General features: G+C 37.2%; 1 protein-coding gene across 35 annotated transcripts in view; it reads left to right on the top strand.

The window, feature by feature from the left end:
- Window positions 1-17,508, top strand: part of LOC148674704 (syntaxin-binding protein 5) — a 245,239-nt gene that overhangs the window by 53,908 nt on the left and 173,823 nt on the right. For all 35 annotated transcript variants that reach the window (XM_088625141.1, XM_088625140.1, XM_088625138.1 and 32 more), the window contains exons 3-4: window positions 9,593-9,674; window positions 13,113-13,213. In XM_088625141.1, coding sequence (XP_088481267.1) covers window positions 9,593-9,674; window positions 13,113-13,213 — 183 coding nt within the window. The remainder of the gene's footprint in view (window positions 1-9,592; window positions 9,675-13,112; window positions 13,214-17,508) is intronic.

The raw sequence follows: 17,508 nt of genomic DNA, 5'->3' as shown, positions 1-17,508 counted from the left end.
TCCTCTTGTCTAACAGGAATGTTTTGTTTGTGGACAGACTGTTAGACAAGAGGAAAAGACCGCCTCCTCCTACGAAGCATTTCGTTGATCCGATCACGAATTCTTTTCCAGTCGTACGCAGCAAGGGTTGAGAATCTCCGATTCACCATCGTACTAATGGTTTCCCGGAGATTGCAAGGTAAGGCACTTTTGCCTCTGGACCCATCGAAATTTACAGACGTGGTCCACCCCCAGTAAATTTCAAAAGTCACAAGATTTCGAAACACGAGGGCGGCGTAGCGGTCGGCTCTTGCTTTCCCGTCTATGCCGATGCACTGCAAGTACAACCCCCCCTCCATCTCCTGGGTGATGGGTAGCAGTTGGACATCTGGGAGAATTATTCGTCCCACTGGCATCTGTGAATTCCGCTGTGCTTCCTGGGGGGAGATAGCCGGCGGGGACAGCATCAACAGATTCCTGCGCGGTGGTGAACTGAGAGGCCGGGATGGAGTGTCCTGAGGCGGTGTGTGCTCTGCGGGGGGCAGAGCTTCCGCCAGGCATTGCAGCCTGCGCGGCAGGGAGAGGCACTTTTCGGGAGACAGCTGCTCAACTGTTTGACTGCTGGAACTCTAGCCTCCCAATCCTCCCCAGTAATGCATCGTAATGCTCCCGCTGCTGCCGAAATGTCTCCATACAGGTGCTGCTTCTACAGGTTGGCACCCTGGCCAGTGGCCGAGAGCAGAGACCCACGGCCTGTGGCAAAATAACATAATTCATGTAAGAAATAAAGTCACACAGTAGTATTCATCAGTCGCGGAACAGAAGTCAAAATAAACTTTTCTTTTTTTCCGTCTTACCGCTTTCTTTTTTACTGTCCTGGTGGTAGATCGTTTCGCCCGTGCAGTGTTTTCTTGAAGAACAGGCTACGAAGAAATAATTATAATTGAATTTAAAATTCAAAACGGCAATAATACCTTGTAATATGCGCTGTAATCGCGTATTTCAGATGAAGTCTGCTGTATTTGCTTACTCTTCGCTCTTTGGAAGCTGGGGCGGCAGAAGCACCCCGTCTCTTCCCGTAAAATGCCTTGGTCTCCATACTGTACTATGGTCGCTGTAGTGCAGGTTCGCAGGTTTTTTTTTTTGTGATGGGAGCTCACCCAATCCCTTGGTGTCTTTTATGCGTCACACATATATTTCATGGATATTATGGAATATAATGGATGGATATCTTAGTTATCTTTCTAGTTCACAGGTTTGCATGCATAATTTAATTTTGAAAGCCACTGAGACATCAGGTACTACTGTTGTATTTATGAAAAAGAAACAAAACAAAAAACATACTAACAACTGTGCCATCCTACTCCTTAGTTAATACATTTTATTATTCATAAACAGTTAACATTGTTAGCAAAATATTTTGAATTATATTTAACCCTATTTTTTCTTTAGTTTTGTATTTAACTTATTATATGATAGACTTAATGTATATTTGAACAATGAAAATATATTTTTACAAGATTTTACATTAAGCACTTAAAATTAATATGGTTAATAATAGTAAACTGTAACATGCTGTAACAAGATCGGTTAAACTGCGAAGAAAATGCTTTCAGAGAAAATGTTTCAGGTGTGAAGAACATAGATCTCCAATGCGATTTCAACCAAACCTGTTCCCACACACCCCGCCCCCACTGCCATTAGAATATACACAAACATTTTAGCGTTTCATTCTGAGCAGAAGACCCTCACACCTGAAGAGTGCTGGCTGTGACGAATTAAACCGGTTTTACAGGTTTCAATCACAGACCATGTGACATGGGACTCAGTAAACTACAGTAACACCGTATTTAATAACGCAATAAAAACGCTATAAAATAATGTGACACAGTACAGCACAGTACAATAATACTGACCATGACTTTAGAAGCATAAATTACCTTACACTCAATTTAAACACAAGCTGTCTTTAGCCCTCTAAGCTGGTTCATACAGAAATGTAGAGATCCAGGCTCAGAACACACAGCTTCATTAGCGAATACATATGCAGGACAACTAGAGAAGACGTTTTACAGAGGATGGATTTTTAGAAACATCCCATCAGACATCCCATCATATTCACAACGTGAAATCTAGAAAATAATATTACGTAACCAAAATCCGCAATATGGAAACAGAACCTGTGTAATTGTTGATAGATGATGTACTCGTAACATTTTTTCAAGACGAACTACAACATTTAAAAAATGACTTGTATGGACTTGATATCTCTAATCAATCCACGGGTCCCAGCACAAAACGAAAGTAAAACGCATACCGTTTCGCGCTTCTTATTAGTTGCTCAAAAGTAATTTGACCGTATGAAATGCATAATATAAACCTAGAAACATATACGTGAGCAGTACTTAAGCACTGTAGTATCGGTGTTAAGACATACCTCTCAAATACTGTAAATCAAGTTAAAAATATCTCAAGACCGGTTCTGGTCGTAATGAAACCATGCAAGGGAGTTTTTATGTCCGTTGCAGTTCTTTTGCAACATGAATATAATTATATCGTTATTAATTTCTTGAGATACGCGATTCCATATTATATTCCCTTTTAATCAAATTCTAAAAGTATGCTTGTTGACTCCGGTATCACGTTAGTTAAAGACTTCGAAGCTTACAATGTTTAGGGAGAAATGGAATACCGGTGTGTATTTTTTTCTTTAAAGTACCGAGACCAGCCATATACCGTATGTTTATGTTAAGATTTCCCTTCAGTGGTAAAATTAGATATGAATATTCAATACTTAAACGGGCACAGTTAAGACATTAAATATACATATACATATTGTATACAGTACAGTTTGCATACGGTAATATGTTTATGTTACGCGATTAAAAAATAAATAAAACTGGAAGGTCCAACACCACCATTATGTTTATATGGTTGTTTTCGTTGGTTGGTTGTTATTATGGTTATTAATAATACGATCTATAGTTGAAATCTGAGCCTAAATAAAAAGAAAAAGCAAGTGATTAGGTTTATGAGCAATCTAATTACTTATTCGTTTAAAACGCTATATAAAATAAAGTTTATTATTAATTTGCTGGACAGAGCGGTGAACATTATTATGCATAAGACAAAGATAACGATCCTGATCAGTTTAGAAATCTGTGTACGCTGTAAGGTTTTTACTTCTTAAACTTTTAAAATACACGTTTTGAATAGAAAGAAATCCTCTTCCTGGTACAGTATGTATAGCAAACCAGCACGTCTTTTTTCTCCAATCAGAGGGGTGTCAGATAGTGTCAGCCAATCACCATTCTGCGTTGGGTAGCAACGGGTGACTGTTCTCAGGCGGAAGATGTAAACAGCTTAATGTTCGTGTTAAATATTTTTTTTTAATTCAATTAAACGGGCACAGTTAAGACATTAAATATACATATACATACTGTATACAGTACAGTTTGCATACGGTAATATGTTTATGTCACGCGATTAAAAAATAAATAAATAAAAATGAAAAGTCCAGCACCAGCTGGCAGGTTGTGTGTTCGAATCCAGCTGGTGCTGGACTTTTCATTTTTATTTATTTATTTTTTAATCGCGTGACATAAACATATTACCGCACGCACGCACCTAGACCAGTAGGCTACAAGACAGCTCGCATGATCAGGCAGGCGAAACAGCCCTACACAGCCCTGCCGCAGTACACGGATATAATCATACCGTTATTAAATTCTTTAGATACGCGATTCCATATTATATTCCCTTTTAATCAAATTCTAAAAGTATGCTTGTTGACTCCGGTATCACGTTAGTTAAAGACTTCGAAGCTTACAATGTTTAGGGAGAAATGGAATACCGGTGTGTATTTTTTTCTTTGAAGTAACAAGACCAGCTATATACTGTATGTTTACGTTCCAAAATTAATATCGTTTATGGCCTTCACACGCGTTACAGTATGCTCCTATTCTTTTTATGCTCAGCTACTAAGATTTCCCTTCAGTGGTAAAATTCAATATCTACAACGGGCACAGTAAAGACGTTTACAGTAAGTCTTTCTACGACAGACCAACGGACCACGAGTGCCCCTGTCGGTCAACCAATCACGCACCGCGGTACCCCGTGTCATCATACCTGCGGTATCTGTACCGCGGTGTCTGTACCGCTCACTTTGAATGGCTGCATCTGTAGCCCATTTGATAGTAAATACTTCATCAGTCGATCTGTTCAAGACGTTTCTTTAAAGGTAGTCAAGATTTTGGCTTCAATGAGCTAACTGGGTAGCTTGTTCCATATTACCACAACTGAAATGGCGACCATACAGTACTTTCACAGAGTTCATGATTTTGTGTTTTATTTTGAAATTTTTGTAATTTAACTATACCGTCAGTGAATTTATTTTGTTACCGAGATTTCATAGTCAGTCTGGGAAATTGGGACTGCAGTTCCCGTTTAAGTGGTTTGTGTGGTATTTTGTTTGTTGTTGCTCTTCCTGACCTTAGATTACTGATGTATAATGTGACTTTTCAGTTAATTTCCAGAGAGCTCTGGGTTTTTTTCATTTACAATCTTGAGATTTGTTCTGTGCATCTTGAGATGGCTGTGCTTTATTAGGAGAATCAGTTGCTTCCTTGAAATAATTCATTTAGGTAAATGTTTGTCACCAGTATCCTATTATTAAATTCCAGCACTTACACCACCCTAACATACAGTACACGTTTATTCCTAAGCATTTCTACGTTTATTCCCATTGTCTTTGTCAGTTTTAATTTTGAAAGGTCATATGTTTTGCAGGGTTTATTTAATTTCATTGTTATATATTTTTAGGGTGTAGTTTAAGTGGATATGGAATATATTTTTCAATGTGCGTTTATTTTTTATTTTCACAAACAGTATGAGGGGCTCTTGATGTAATTATACACACACACATTTTGCAATTGTTTTGACTCCTGTTCAAACATGGAAAGAATAAGAATGTGCAGACAGGCTCCTCTGACCTGCTTAATCATCAAGCCATTCATCTTTTGACACCTTGCTATGTCTACAGTCTACAGTCTATAGCTAATTTCCCTGCAGAGCTACAGGGATCCCTGTTTTAGTGGTAGCTAAGAGAGTTCCAATCGACCAATCACAATGCCATGTTTTTTGTACACTTCCTTTTGTGGGACTCTAGTAATGGGAGGCAGGCTGGAATTCGTACAAGCAAGAAGTTTCCTTCACAGCAAGTTCAAAACCTTTAACCTTGACAGCAGTTTGTTAAAATTGTTTTCATGGGGTGTTTGAAGTTACAGTTGTGAGAAAAAGTTTGTGAACCCTTTGGAATTATCTGGATTTCTGCATGAATGGATCCTAAAATGTGATCTGATCTTCATCTAAGTCATATAATAAATAAAGACAGTCTTATTTAACAAACAACACACAACATTTTGCATTGCCATATCTTTATTGAAAAAATGGTTTAAACAATCAAGGTCACTGATGGAAAAATTATGTGAACCCTTATATATAGTAACTTGTGGAATCTCCTTTATTGGCAATAACCTCAACCAAACGCTTTCTGTAGCTGCTGATCAGACCTGCACAGCGGTTATAAGGTACCTTGGCCCATTCCTCTATACAAAACTGTTTCAGTTCATGTATATTTTTGGGATGTCTTTATTGAAAGGCTTGTGTCAGATCCCGCCACAGCATTTCAATGGGATTGAGGTCAGGACTCTGACTTGGCCATTCTAAAATACAGAATTTCTTCTGGTATGCAGTGTTTTCTTTTCTCCAAACATAACGCTGTGTACATTTTCCATGAAGTTAAACTTTTGTATGAAGTTAAATATCTGTCCACAGAATATTGTTTCGTTGTTGCTGTGGAACATCCAGCTGGTCTTTAGCAAACTTGAGACGGGCAGCAAAGTTTTTTGTGGAGAGCAGTGGTTTCCTCCATGGTAACCTCCCATGAACACCACTCTCGTTCAGTGTTCAGACGTTATCAAGTGCAAGGGGTGCCTGCAGATCCTTAGCTGTCACCCTAGGGTTTTTTGTCATCTGTTTGAGGATTGTATGGCATGTCCTTGCACTGATCTTTGTAGGATGCTCATGCCAAGGGAGATTAACAATGGTGCTGAAATTCTTATTTGTAAACTATCTGCCGGACTGTGGACTGATGGAGGCCCAAGTCTTTAGAAATCCTTTTGTAATCCTTTCCAGTCTTATGAGCTTCAACAACTCTTCTTCTGAGGTCGTTTGAAATCTTTTTTGATCGGGCCATATTGTACTTCAACAGAATTCTGTTCTGGAGAGCAGGTAACTAAAATTGTGTGTTTTTGTATATGGCAGGGCAGATTAAACCCACACCTGAATTGATTGGATTACCCGAATCATTGATTGGAATACCTGACTTCAATTACCCTCTTTTTAAGATGTCATTATCCTAGAGGTTCACATACTTTTTCCATCAATCACCTCAAGTGTTTAAACAAAGCTTCAATAAAGATATGACGATGTAAAATGTTGTATGTGTTGTTTGTTAAATAAGACTTTCTTTATTTATTATTATGACTTAGATGAAGATCAGATCACATTTATACAGAAATCCAGATAATTCCAAAGGGTTCATAAACTTTTTCTCACAACTTTAGATCATGGCTAATACTAGAGCAGGATAATCTGGAGAGCATTTTACAAAATGTGCAACATGCAAAGGTAATCCACCACTAAACAACTCAATGGATTTTGTAGATATTTTCATAATGCACTGCATTCGCATTTGGGATAGGGAATTTTATCTTCTTACTTTTATGTACATTTCTGGTACATAACTAAATGTATTTATTGGAGTAGAGGCTGCACTACAATTTAAGTGCTTCAGATTGTATTAGGTAATTTGGGAAAGTATTAGTGAAAGGAAATTCGACTGCAAATTTGTTCTAGCTAACTTTCCAATTTTACTTTTTGACAACCTTTCATTTGCTTTTATCCCTAATGTATAATAAAATTCACTTTTCACTTAATCTTATAGAGATAGCACGATAGTTTGTCTTTTTGTTTCACACAATTGTGATTTGTGATGTTTTTCTTATGGCATTTTATAGTTATGAATGGTACTGTTGATGTTGCTTTTAACTTGAGGTAAATGAGTGTTGAGGTAATGAGTGTTGCATCTAACTTGAGGTAAATGAGTGTTGAGGTAATGAGTGTTGCATCACCGTAGGTTCTTTTGTTGTCTACAAATAAAACAGTAAAATTGTCCGAAGTTTCTTCCCAAGATCGCGGTGTTGTGGACTTAAAATGATATGCATTTTTGAATTAAATTGTAGAGTGGCTGCAAACGGTTTTCATGCTGTCATTCAGTATGTGTGGTTTTCTCTAATGTATAAAATGAAAATCTTCTTTGCATTTTTGAGATTGGAAAATTGTTCAATTACATAGGAAGTGCATTTAAAACTGAAAACAAGAGGCTCGTCTTTTCGCAGAGATTTGTGGGAGTATATAAGCTCCTGAGCTTTGTTGTTGAAGCTGATTCCCTGACTTTCAAGAAATGGCTGGATGAGATCCTTGCATCAATTAGCTACTGAAGAATAAATATGCTGGATGAGCTAAATGGCCCCATGTAATTAGTAAATGTTCTTTACTTATTAATGTTCTTTTTATTCAAAAGAAAAACCTTTAAGATCTCCATTTACTTTTTTTTGTGAGGAAAGCTCTAAAATTATGGCAAGTAATCAATGAAGAGACACGTGTTAATATATAATGATAGTCACAGCTGACTTTTATGTGTTCTTAATGCTACAGTAGCTCACTGCAGGAAAAAAGATACTTTTAAAATCTTTTAATAGACCAATATTTTGTTTTTCATCTTCTGAATAATGGATTTCCTGTCACTGTTAATGAAACATTAGATAGCATTGCTGGGAATGTGCAAAGCTGTATTGACAAGGAGCAGTGCTTAAGCTGCTGATGTAGGTGGGCAATAGGTGCTTCCCTATGCTTTGTTTTATTTTCTTAACATTGTAATATTTAAAAGATATCATAAAGATCATAGATGTTGGGTCTATATGACTTATCTTGCATAACAGTCCCTAGTGGAGTTAAACTTCATTATTAAAATTATTAGTATAAGCGGATGCAATGCCATCAGAAAGTATTCACCCCCCTCCTAAACAATTGTAAATATTGTTGTGATACATTACAACTAGAATTTTTAATGCATTGAAATGATATTCCCCTTGATTCATACAACAGGTACAGCAGTTTAAACAGGCAAAATATTTTTATTGTTAACAATAATGTATGAAGCATTAAAATATTTTTATTGAGTAATTAGTAAAAATTAGTCAATACTTAGTGGAAGAATCTTTTGCTGTAATTACAGGCCTCTTGGGTATGTATAAGGTTTACAAATCAGGATTTGGTGATATTTGCCCATCCTTCCTTGCAGATTTGCTCCATCAAGTTGGGGAAGGTGTGTCTGTATTGGCTTCATTCGTTCTTTCCTCTGTTCTTAAAAGTGCCGAAGTCCTTGCCACAGAAAAGCATCCCCACACAGTATGTTGATGCTGCCACCACCATGCTTCGTGATAAGGATGGTATTAAACAGGTGATGAATTCGGTTTGCTAGGCATAGTGCTTTGCTTTCAGGCCAAATATTTCAAATTTTATTTTATCAGACCAGAGAATCTATTGCCACATGCTATTATATTGTCTTTTGTCAGGTGTCGCTTCCATCAAGCCACTCTCCCATAGAGCCTAAATTTATGTATAGTTGCAGAGATTGTCCTCCTCTGGACAGGTTTTTTAAATTAGCCAGGGAACTTTGTACAGTGGATATAAAAAAGTATACACACCTTGATTGAAATTGCAGGTTTTTGTGATGTAAAGCCAGAAATCAAGATAAATCATGTCAGACATTTTTTCCATCTTTCCCTGTGACCTTATATCCAACAAAATTCAAGAGAAAAACAAATGGATAATTATTAGGAAAAATAATTTAAGTGAAAAAACCTGCAATTTCAATAAGAGTGTGTAGACTTTTTATATCCACTGTAGTTTGTCAGGGTGGTCATTGGATTGTTGGTCCCTTCTGTGACTAAGGTCCTTCTTGCCTGGCTAATAAGTTTGGAAAATGGGCTTTTCTAGGAAAACTCTGGGTCGTTCCATATTCTTTCCATTTCCTAATAATGAGCATGCCTGTTCACCATGGAACTTACAACACCCTAGATATGTTTTTTACTCCTCCCAAGATCTTTGTCTCTACATGTAAAAGATTTCCAGAAGTTGTGTTCCACTTTGATATGGCTTCATTTGTAAGTAATGTTTTATTTTTTATATATTTTGTTTGTGATATCCAATGTGGGTGAATACTTTCTGAAAACACTGTAGAATTAAATAATTTCTTAAAGGGATCCAAACTAACCACCCATTATTACAGACCAGGTGAGGTAATCATTATTGAACTGTGTTGTACAATGTGCCTTTCTTCAGTGTACATTTGATTTGGACTGAAGAAGTACAGGGCCAATCAAAAATGTAACACCAGGCTTCTGGCTCCTTTGCTGTGTGCTAATATTGTTTTTATTCCTCTACCTTAATATCCCTGCTAATCATTCCTTAACCAAGTTGATGTCAGTTTCGGCCGCCCAGGAGTGGAATGCTACTGCCAGCATGACAGCGGAGCAGCAGTGATCCAGCTCCAGTTCCTGATTAATGAGGTTAGTAATGGCCTTGAAATTCTCAATGGAATGGGTGACTCAACTCTTCTCTTGCCCCCAGGCCTGCATCTGGCCTTTGTGCTTACCTGATTTTGTACTGTCAGCCACCTTGTCTCCCAGGAATGCTTAGAAAGTCTAGTTTTCTTCCTGAGTACTCAGTGTTTAAGAGGTTAGTGTTGAGGAGCTAAAATAATACTGTTTTTCACAGGTAATCATTTCTTAAAGCCACCTCTCTGTTAATTGTACTCTTTCACCAATTCTTAATATAAAATATTTGCCTTTGCCAGCTTTGTCTAGCACTCAGAAAGCTACACAGATCTTAATGCCACACATTTTTGTATTGTCTATCTATTTTTTATTCATAAAAAAGCATAAAACATTGAAAACAAAAAACTGGCTGCACAATTTGTTAAAAACCATTGATTTGTTTATAGGTTGCAGCATGGAATGGAATTGTTAGTGTGGACGGATAAAATATGCTGTGGTGTTCAATTTACTGGGTCTTGAATTTCGGTCTTTAATGGAAACATTGAACAACATAATCCTGGGGTTGGCTAGTCACTGAAAAAACTCTCTTGCATCGGGAAAGTTTGAAAGGATATACTGTATACATTTCCATTAGTAATCAATTTTGATAATGTTGACTGGGCTTGAAATGACACTCACCAGCTTTTCTTTGTTTCACTAGGCTGTGATGTCACCATAATACATAAGGGCAACAAACCTGTTAAATTATCTTTAGTCTGTACCTTAGAGAAGGTTCCATGTTAGGTTTTAGAAGGCTCTGTGTTGTTACAACATTGAAACATTGGTTGATGCTATTAAGGTTATTCCTCAGGTAGAAGATGTGCTGTTGTGAGTTTAACAAGGTGTTTGTTACTTTCAGGAAATGGTAGATGGACATCTACAACTGTTAACACTTAAAGCCAATGGAAAGGACAGTATGTACCTTATTTGTAAATGTGACAGAGCTTGCCAAGTTTCTTTGATTAATAATAATTGCTTACACTTAAATGCTTACAATTGCTTTCTGGACACTCCACTCAAAGTGGTTTTCACAGAAGAAAACTGCTGCTCACTCTCAAGGCCATATTGTGTTGATAATGCAATGCCAAGTACAATCTGAAAACTGTGAAATGGAACTGTTGTTGAGACCCAGCAGAAATGTTTAATACTGGTAATATGATTGTTACATTTCTGTGGTCAGTTTTCTAATAATGATTTCACCTGTGTGACTGGATACATTTAAGCTGAGTAAGGCTACACACTTACCTTTAAGTGGACCTACACTTTTGTCAGTGCTTTTGTCAATGCTGGCTTCCTTTTATAGCAAAGGATAAGAAATAATTTTTCTCCCATACATGTGCATCTGTTACAAGGTAATGTTTTCTTATGTTTTGACTTTTATCTTTTGTACACTTTGGTAAGAAGATTCCAATTGGAAAGAAAGTTAATCCGAGGTGTGAAAGTAAAACTAGGGTCATTTGCTAAAATTGTATAGTTAGGTGCTAGCATTTCCTGTCACACCCATAATCATTTAGGTACTGAAGCCCTACAACTTTAGAATGTATTCTGTAATATGCATTGATTCTTGGTTGTGTGAATTCTGCAATCATGACACACCTGATATGTGGGCATTATAGGATACAGTTAGTGAATTTATTGGGTTTATGAAATGCTTTCCATTTTCTAACCAATGTTGTTTGTAATTGGGTTCAGTCTCCCTGAATACACCAGTGGAACCTGAGCGTTCTTGGTACATGCTGGTATTTATGTTATCAGTGAGCCTCAAGAACTTCTGCAGGAAGAGTATTTCTGGGAAAACCAGTTTCCCGGGCACCTTCTTGACCGGGCCAGTGGAGACATCTGCTAAGGATGGGTCTCCACTTCAGACCACTGGAATCTTCCGGGCAGCACTGCCATGGACAAAAGCTCCCAGACGGAGCCCGAAGGAAACTGGAAACCAGCAACAGGAAGGCCTCAACTGGGAGGCTGGAACGGTGGCTCAGAAGTGAAATATAGACATCCATACCGGATTGCTGAGGAAAGCCTGAAAAGGGTTTAAATACCTTCAGAGCACCTGCTACAGTGAAAGATCTTCTAAATCCAGGTGCTCTGCTTCAACTGTCTCCACGGTGATCAAGGCAAAATGAAGGCATGGCCTCCAGCCACTAAATCTGCGCCACGCCCCACTGAAGAACAGCGAGGGCGGACTGTGGAGTAGCTGAGCGAACATAACACATGCATTCATTTTTATGAGCAATTTTATGAGCTATGTGTGGATTATCAACAAACTGTGTTTGTCTTACAAGCACATTATGTACCTTAACTAATCAGTTCTAGATATTGTTGCTTCTCTGCTGCTGAAAGGAAGGAATGCTCTAAAAAAACTACAGCCTTGATTGGAATCTACTCAGTTGCTGTTTTAATCTCCCCTGTCACTTTTGTCACCTGCACGCTTGTAGTTAAATTTTTAAATTTTAGTTTGCAGTAAAATGCAAAACCTACAGTCATGGTAGGAGTAGATGAAAACAAATACCTTAAATATCTTTAATACCACAATCTCATAGCTTTATTGAGACTTGATTGTAGCTACCTAATTACCATTTTCCAATTTCATCTCTTCATTTAACTTATTCTGTCCATCATTTATTTTTCTGCCTCATTTGTTGGTTTGCTTTTCATTTCTCTTGCAGCATTCGTTCATTCACTCCCTTGTCACACTCCTAGCAGACATCCCTGTTCCTGCCTGTCTCTGAGTCAGCAAGAGTATTGAGTCAGCATTGTGCCTCAGGGAGGAGAGAGCATCTCTCGCTGTTTCCTTGCCGCTGGCTGTGAATCACAGTGACTTTGGAGAAAGAAGTGTCATGTTAATATTCATAACTTTGGGAAGAGGGAGAGGGGCAAACATGTTTGCTGTTATGTGTGGAAATGTACACATGCATAGGATACCGTGTGATAAATCACAGCTGACAGGATTGAAAGATGTTATAGACTCACATACTGTATGTTATAGAGTGACTGCAGAATGGCTTTGTTCTCACCCGACCAGCCAAGCTGCTGACCATTGGAGAGCTGGTTTAATCATCACCATCTCAGATAACCTGTATTTCTGGCTGGGATTTACCTACATTTACAATTAACTGTCTTCTTTAATAAAAACTTTTAGTAGTATATGCAGACAATGTTTGTAACATTTGTGTTCAATGAAACATTGAGGTATAAGAGCAATCCATTTTAACAGTGTGTTTTCATTATCTGAATCATCCACATTAGTGAGGTGATGGTTCAGAATGCTGAAGCACTGCTATGTGACAGGTGTTTGTCCCTGTGCAGTCTCTACTCCCTAGACTCAATATACCCCTGTAGGTTTGTCTTATTCAGAAATGTAACAGGCTGCCCTGAAATACTGTTTGATTGGCCTTTCCTGTTTGCCAGGGAGCCCTCGTGAGTGCCTTGGCGGATGATAGCATTCACCTCTGGAACCTGCGGCAAAAGCGACCTGCCATTCTTCATTCCCTCAAATTCAACAGGGAGAGGTAAGGACATGTTTAACGTCTGCAGTTAGAAGGTCAATGGCTTTGTTCCCTAGAGGTAAAATAAAGAGCATCTAAACACAAAGGTTACGACTGTTTAGGATGTAGTCATCTTCATTTACCACTGTGGCTCATGTCGGTCTCAAACTGAGGGTGACTCAAATACCAGCACAGCACTCCAATTAAGCAGAAGTTCATTTCATTTCTAATAAAGTAATTATAAAAGATTAATAATCTTTTGATTCCATTAATTTCTCTGAACTTGTTATTATATTTTGAAGTACAATTACTGGATCTCATCTGTCACAAAATGTCAATAAGTAATTTGAAACATTGAAAGCGCTATTTTTTTAGGAAGTTGTTCTCTGCAACATCTTTCTAGGTAAAGCATGATCTTGAATAGAATACTGCCACCTTGACTTCATGTAAGGCAAGACTTTTTAGATGAGTGTTCAAATAGTCAGACAGGATCACAATGCTGGGTGCAACAAGTATTCTATATTCTAGTAATTGAATGGTTAAAATATTTCACAATCTTTGTTCAGTATAATGGTGCAAAAAGGAATGTGTCTTGTGTGGGTGATTTGTATCAGTGATTTGTTTCCTTAAAGCTACACCCTTTTTTTTCTTGTGTAGTGCTTAATTATAAATCACCTTGTTAGAGTTTAGTCACGAATTTATTCATACAGTTAATGAAAAGGTGTTCTGTTTATATTTTGTTCTCAAATGTTTTTTATGCAAATATCATTTTATTAAACAATATTATTAATACTATTTTTTGTTACCACAAATTTGAGTCTTTTTCCTACTGATTTTTGGCCATGCGGTAGGTATAAATTACCTGGAATGGCAACTGATTCCCAGGTGTAAAAATGAGATACTGGAAGCCAAGTGGCAAAACTGCCAAAACCTTAGAACTTAAGAAGTGCTGATTCAATGGAAAGAAAAGCAGTCATGCTGCCAGTGGCTATGGTTTTGTTCTTATAAATTTTAACTCTAATTAGAATTCACAGTTCTTTACACATTCACAAAGTCTTCAGTATCTTACCATGTCTAGGTTTCCCTGAATGCTCAATAAATTACATAACCCATTTTTTCTGAAGACTGCAGTTCATAAAGAGACGAGGTAAATGATTTATTACCCTGTCCTGTAGTAAAATTCCTACTGCGAATCCCAATACATTTAATTTATCAAAATAAAAATACAATGTTTCTCTGTCATCTCTGCATTCATTATCATTGGACCTTCTTCATTATGATCATTTCAAATTTCTAGTCTTAAGAAAATAAAAGTTTATTCCATAAAATGGATCAAACAAATGAAGTGAGTGAGGTTTTGCCACTAAAATTCTAAAATGCGATGTAATTTTTAAGGACCATAACAACTTATTCATCCACACACATATATCTTTTAGTATTTTGACAAATTGGAGAAAGTGTAATATACAAATTTTGTACACAATATTAGAAAATCTATAAACTCTTATCATTGTGTTTATAAGGTATGTAGTTCAGTTACTGAACTACTTTTTTATTTAAAACAATAAAACCTGAAAGCACCCATGTAGTGCTATAGGCCAGAATTCCATACACATTACAAAACATTACAGTTTACATTGTGTGCATAATTTGTTTATAAATGTTATTTCTTAATAAAACCTTGTCCATTTTCAGGCATTATCTATTGGACACAGTGTCTAATATTATAAATCTGTTGTAGTTGATTTTTCAATACTTGATTGATACTTCTTCAAAGGTTTTGACCACAATTTATTGTGGAATCTCAATATTTCTAAATGTGTATGCCTAATAACCATTTTAACCATTTGTACTGAAAATATTATAGTCTATCGGTTATTATCTTGTTTCTGTTGTCTTATCAGTTGGATGAAATATTGTTCTAATAAAAGACTGAAAAATGTAAGAACAAAACTGAATTGAAAAAGTGAATTGAATACTTAAAAAAAACTCCCTTAAAACACTGTAATCTTAGTTTGTCTTACAGTTTCCCACAGCAAATGTCTGACATCCTATCCAATCTGGCTTGTTATCAGACAGCTTCTTTGAGCTTAGCCCTTGCTCTGCCACCTAGGTTATGTGAGGTTCAGTGAGTGTGACAGTCAGGAGCTATACTTCTCATACTGTATACAGCTAGGACTGTCAAGATAACATTAGGGAGGTTATTTCTGCCAAAGCAAATATAGTAACAGGGTTATATGTGACTTTACTTTCTATCTTTCAAGGCCATTTGAACTAAAAATGAAGGGCTGGGAAATTACTTCATTCCCTGCAAATTTAAAAAAATGGGCCATAGCTTTTTCTACCAGAGAAATGAAAGTGCATGTTCCTTCACTATTGCTTTTCTGCAACATAACCACAAATCCAATTCTAAATATTATCTTCATGTGATAAAACATATCTGTTTTATAGCTGAGTATCACAGTCAGATTTGTGATATAAATTCAATGATATGGAAAAGAAGAATGGGTTAAATTTCAGACTTTATCTCTAATTATGCACATGATACTTGTTAGTCTCTTCACCACTGGCATGGTTAAAGGGTAAATACTAGACTGTGGGCTTGACATTAAGGCCCTGTCTGCACTACATAACTACATAATAATTAGTCTGACTCAGTGCGTCCACACTGCAGTACTGTTTCCTGTTTAGTGGGATCTAATGAGTTCACATGTACATAAAAATAGTTCTATAAAAGTTTTTAGCTATCGCACCAAAATAGTGATCACTAACAGTAAATATTAAAATATGGAACCCATGCTGGGAGGACTAAGCATTTCTTTGCATTAAAATGATGAATAGGCATTAAGTACAGTATTTTTAAGGGCATTGCATTGCACTGAATATTCTGTTTACAGAGTTTGTAAAATGTTTCTGCTAGTTAAACTCTGAGGCACCACTCACAAAATGTGCAGCAGTGGCGGTTTTTTGATCATGCTGCTAATGTTCAAATTCAAGGTTTGTCTTTGTCCCAAAGAGCTGTTTTTTTGTGTTTTCCCTAATTTTGATTGTGGTTAACAATACAGGGACTCAGCTTTTAACAGTACAGAAATAGGCTGATTTTGCAGAGCCCTATGTCTGAGCATTTGCACTGTTTAGTCTCTAAACATGTCCAAGAATTATAGGGTATTTGAAGGTATGCAGAAAGTCGCGAACAGTATTCTTATTCACATTTCTGACAAACTGTTCTCCATCCATACTTCTGAAACACTGCACTAACTGATGCACACTAACTACATTTGAATTATAAACTAGTTTTCTGAGATATCCTGGAGCTGTGGTTCTCAGTCCTTGTCCTGGCATACTCTTGTCTCTTCTGTTTTTTGTTCCAACTGGGCCCTTAATCACCAGTGCTTATTGCTGCCAGTCATTGATGTGCTTGCTTGTTTAGACTTTTTTCAGCACTCAGTTCTTGGTTTAAAAAAAAATTTCCATCAACATTAGCACACAAATCAACAGTACAGTACATGCAGTCTCTTGAAAGTGGTAATTAAGAATTTGCTCCTTGATTTCTGACTAAACAGTTCTTAATAGGTGATAAAAAGATGAACTGATATAGATGGAAGTGGCAGTATCGGGCAGCTACACCAGTGAGCTGCCAATTGATTATGTTTTAGCTAGTGCCTTTGGCTTCTCAAAGCACCTTACTGTACAACAAGAAGACAAAATAAAAAATGCATGAAAAATACACAATGAATATACAAATTAGAGGAGGTAGTAGAAGGGAGTTTGGAATACAGTAGACGAAAAGGGGCACACTGAACCAGTGAAATAAAAGCCCTTCAAAAAAGAATGTTTTGAGTCTTGAATTGAACCAGCTCAGGGAGGGTGACTGATATCCTTTGGGATAGAGTTCCAGAGCTCTGGGGCATGAGTCACCCATAGAGTGTAGATGGGGCACAGATAGGAGACTAGAATTTGATGAACATAGGCTGTGAGGTGGGAAGTGGGATAACAGTAGCTCAAACAGGTATTGAGGTGCTAAGCCATTCAGGCAGAGCCTTATAAGTGAGCACGAGGATTTTGAAGTTGACATGAAACCTGATAGGAAGCCAGTGCAACTACTCCAGGATAGGAGTAATTTGATCATTTTAACTAGACCTGTTCAGGATTCTGGCTGTCGAATTCTGGACACAATGTAGTTTGCTCAATATGTGTTTAGATACCTCAGCGAGTAGAGTGTTACAGTAGTCAATTGGGTAGACAAATGGGTAGATCAGCATTTGAGCAGTAAGCAACAACATAGGGTGTACAGTAGTCTGGCACTATTTCTGAGGTGG

This window comes from Lepisosteus platostomus, chromosome 3 (genome assembly GCF_059453375.1).
Source record: "Lepisosteus platostomus isolate fLepPlt1 chromosome 3, fLepPlt1.hap1, whole genome shotgun sequence".
Taxonomy (NCBI): domain Eukaryota; kingdom Metazoa; phylum Chordata; class Actinopteri; order Semionotiformes; family Lepisosteidae; genus Lepisosteus; species Lepisosteus platostomus.
This window is presented reverse-complemented; position numbering and strand designations above follow the sequence as displayed.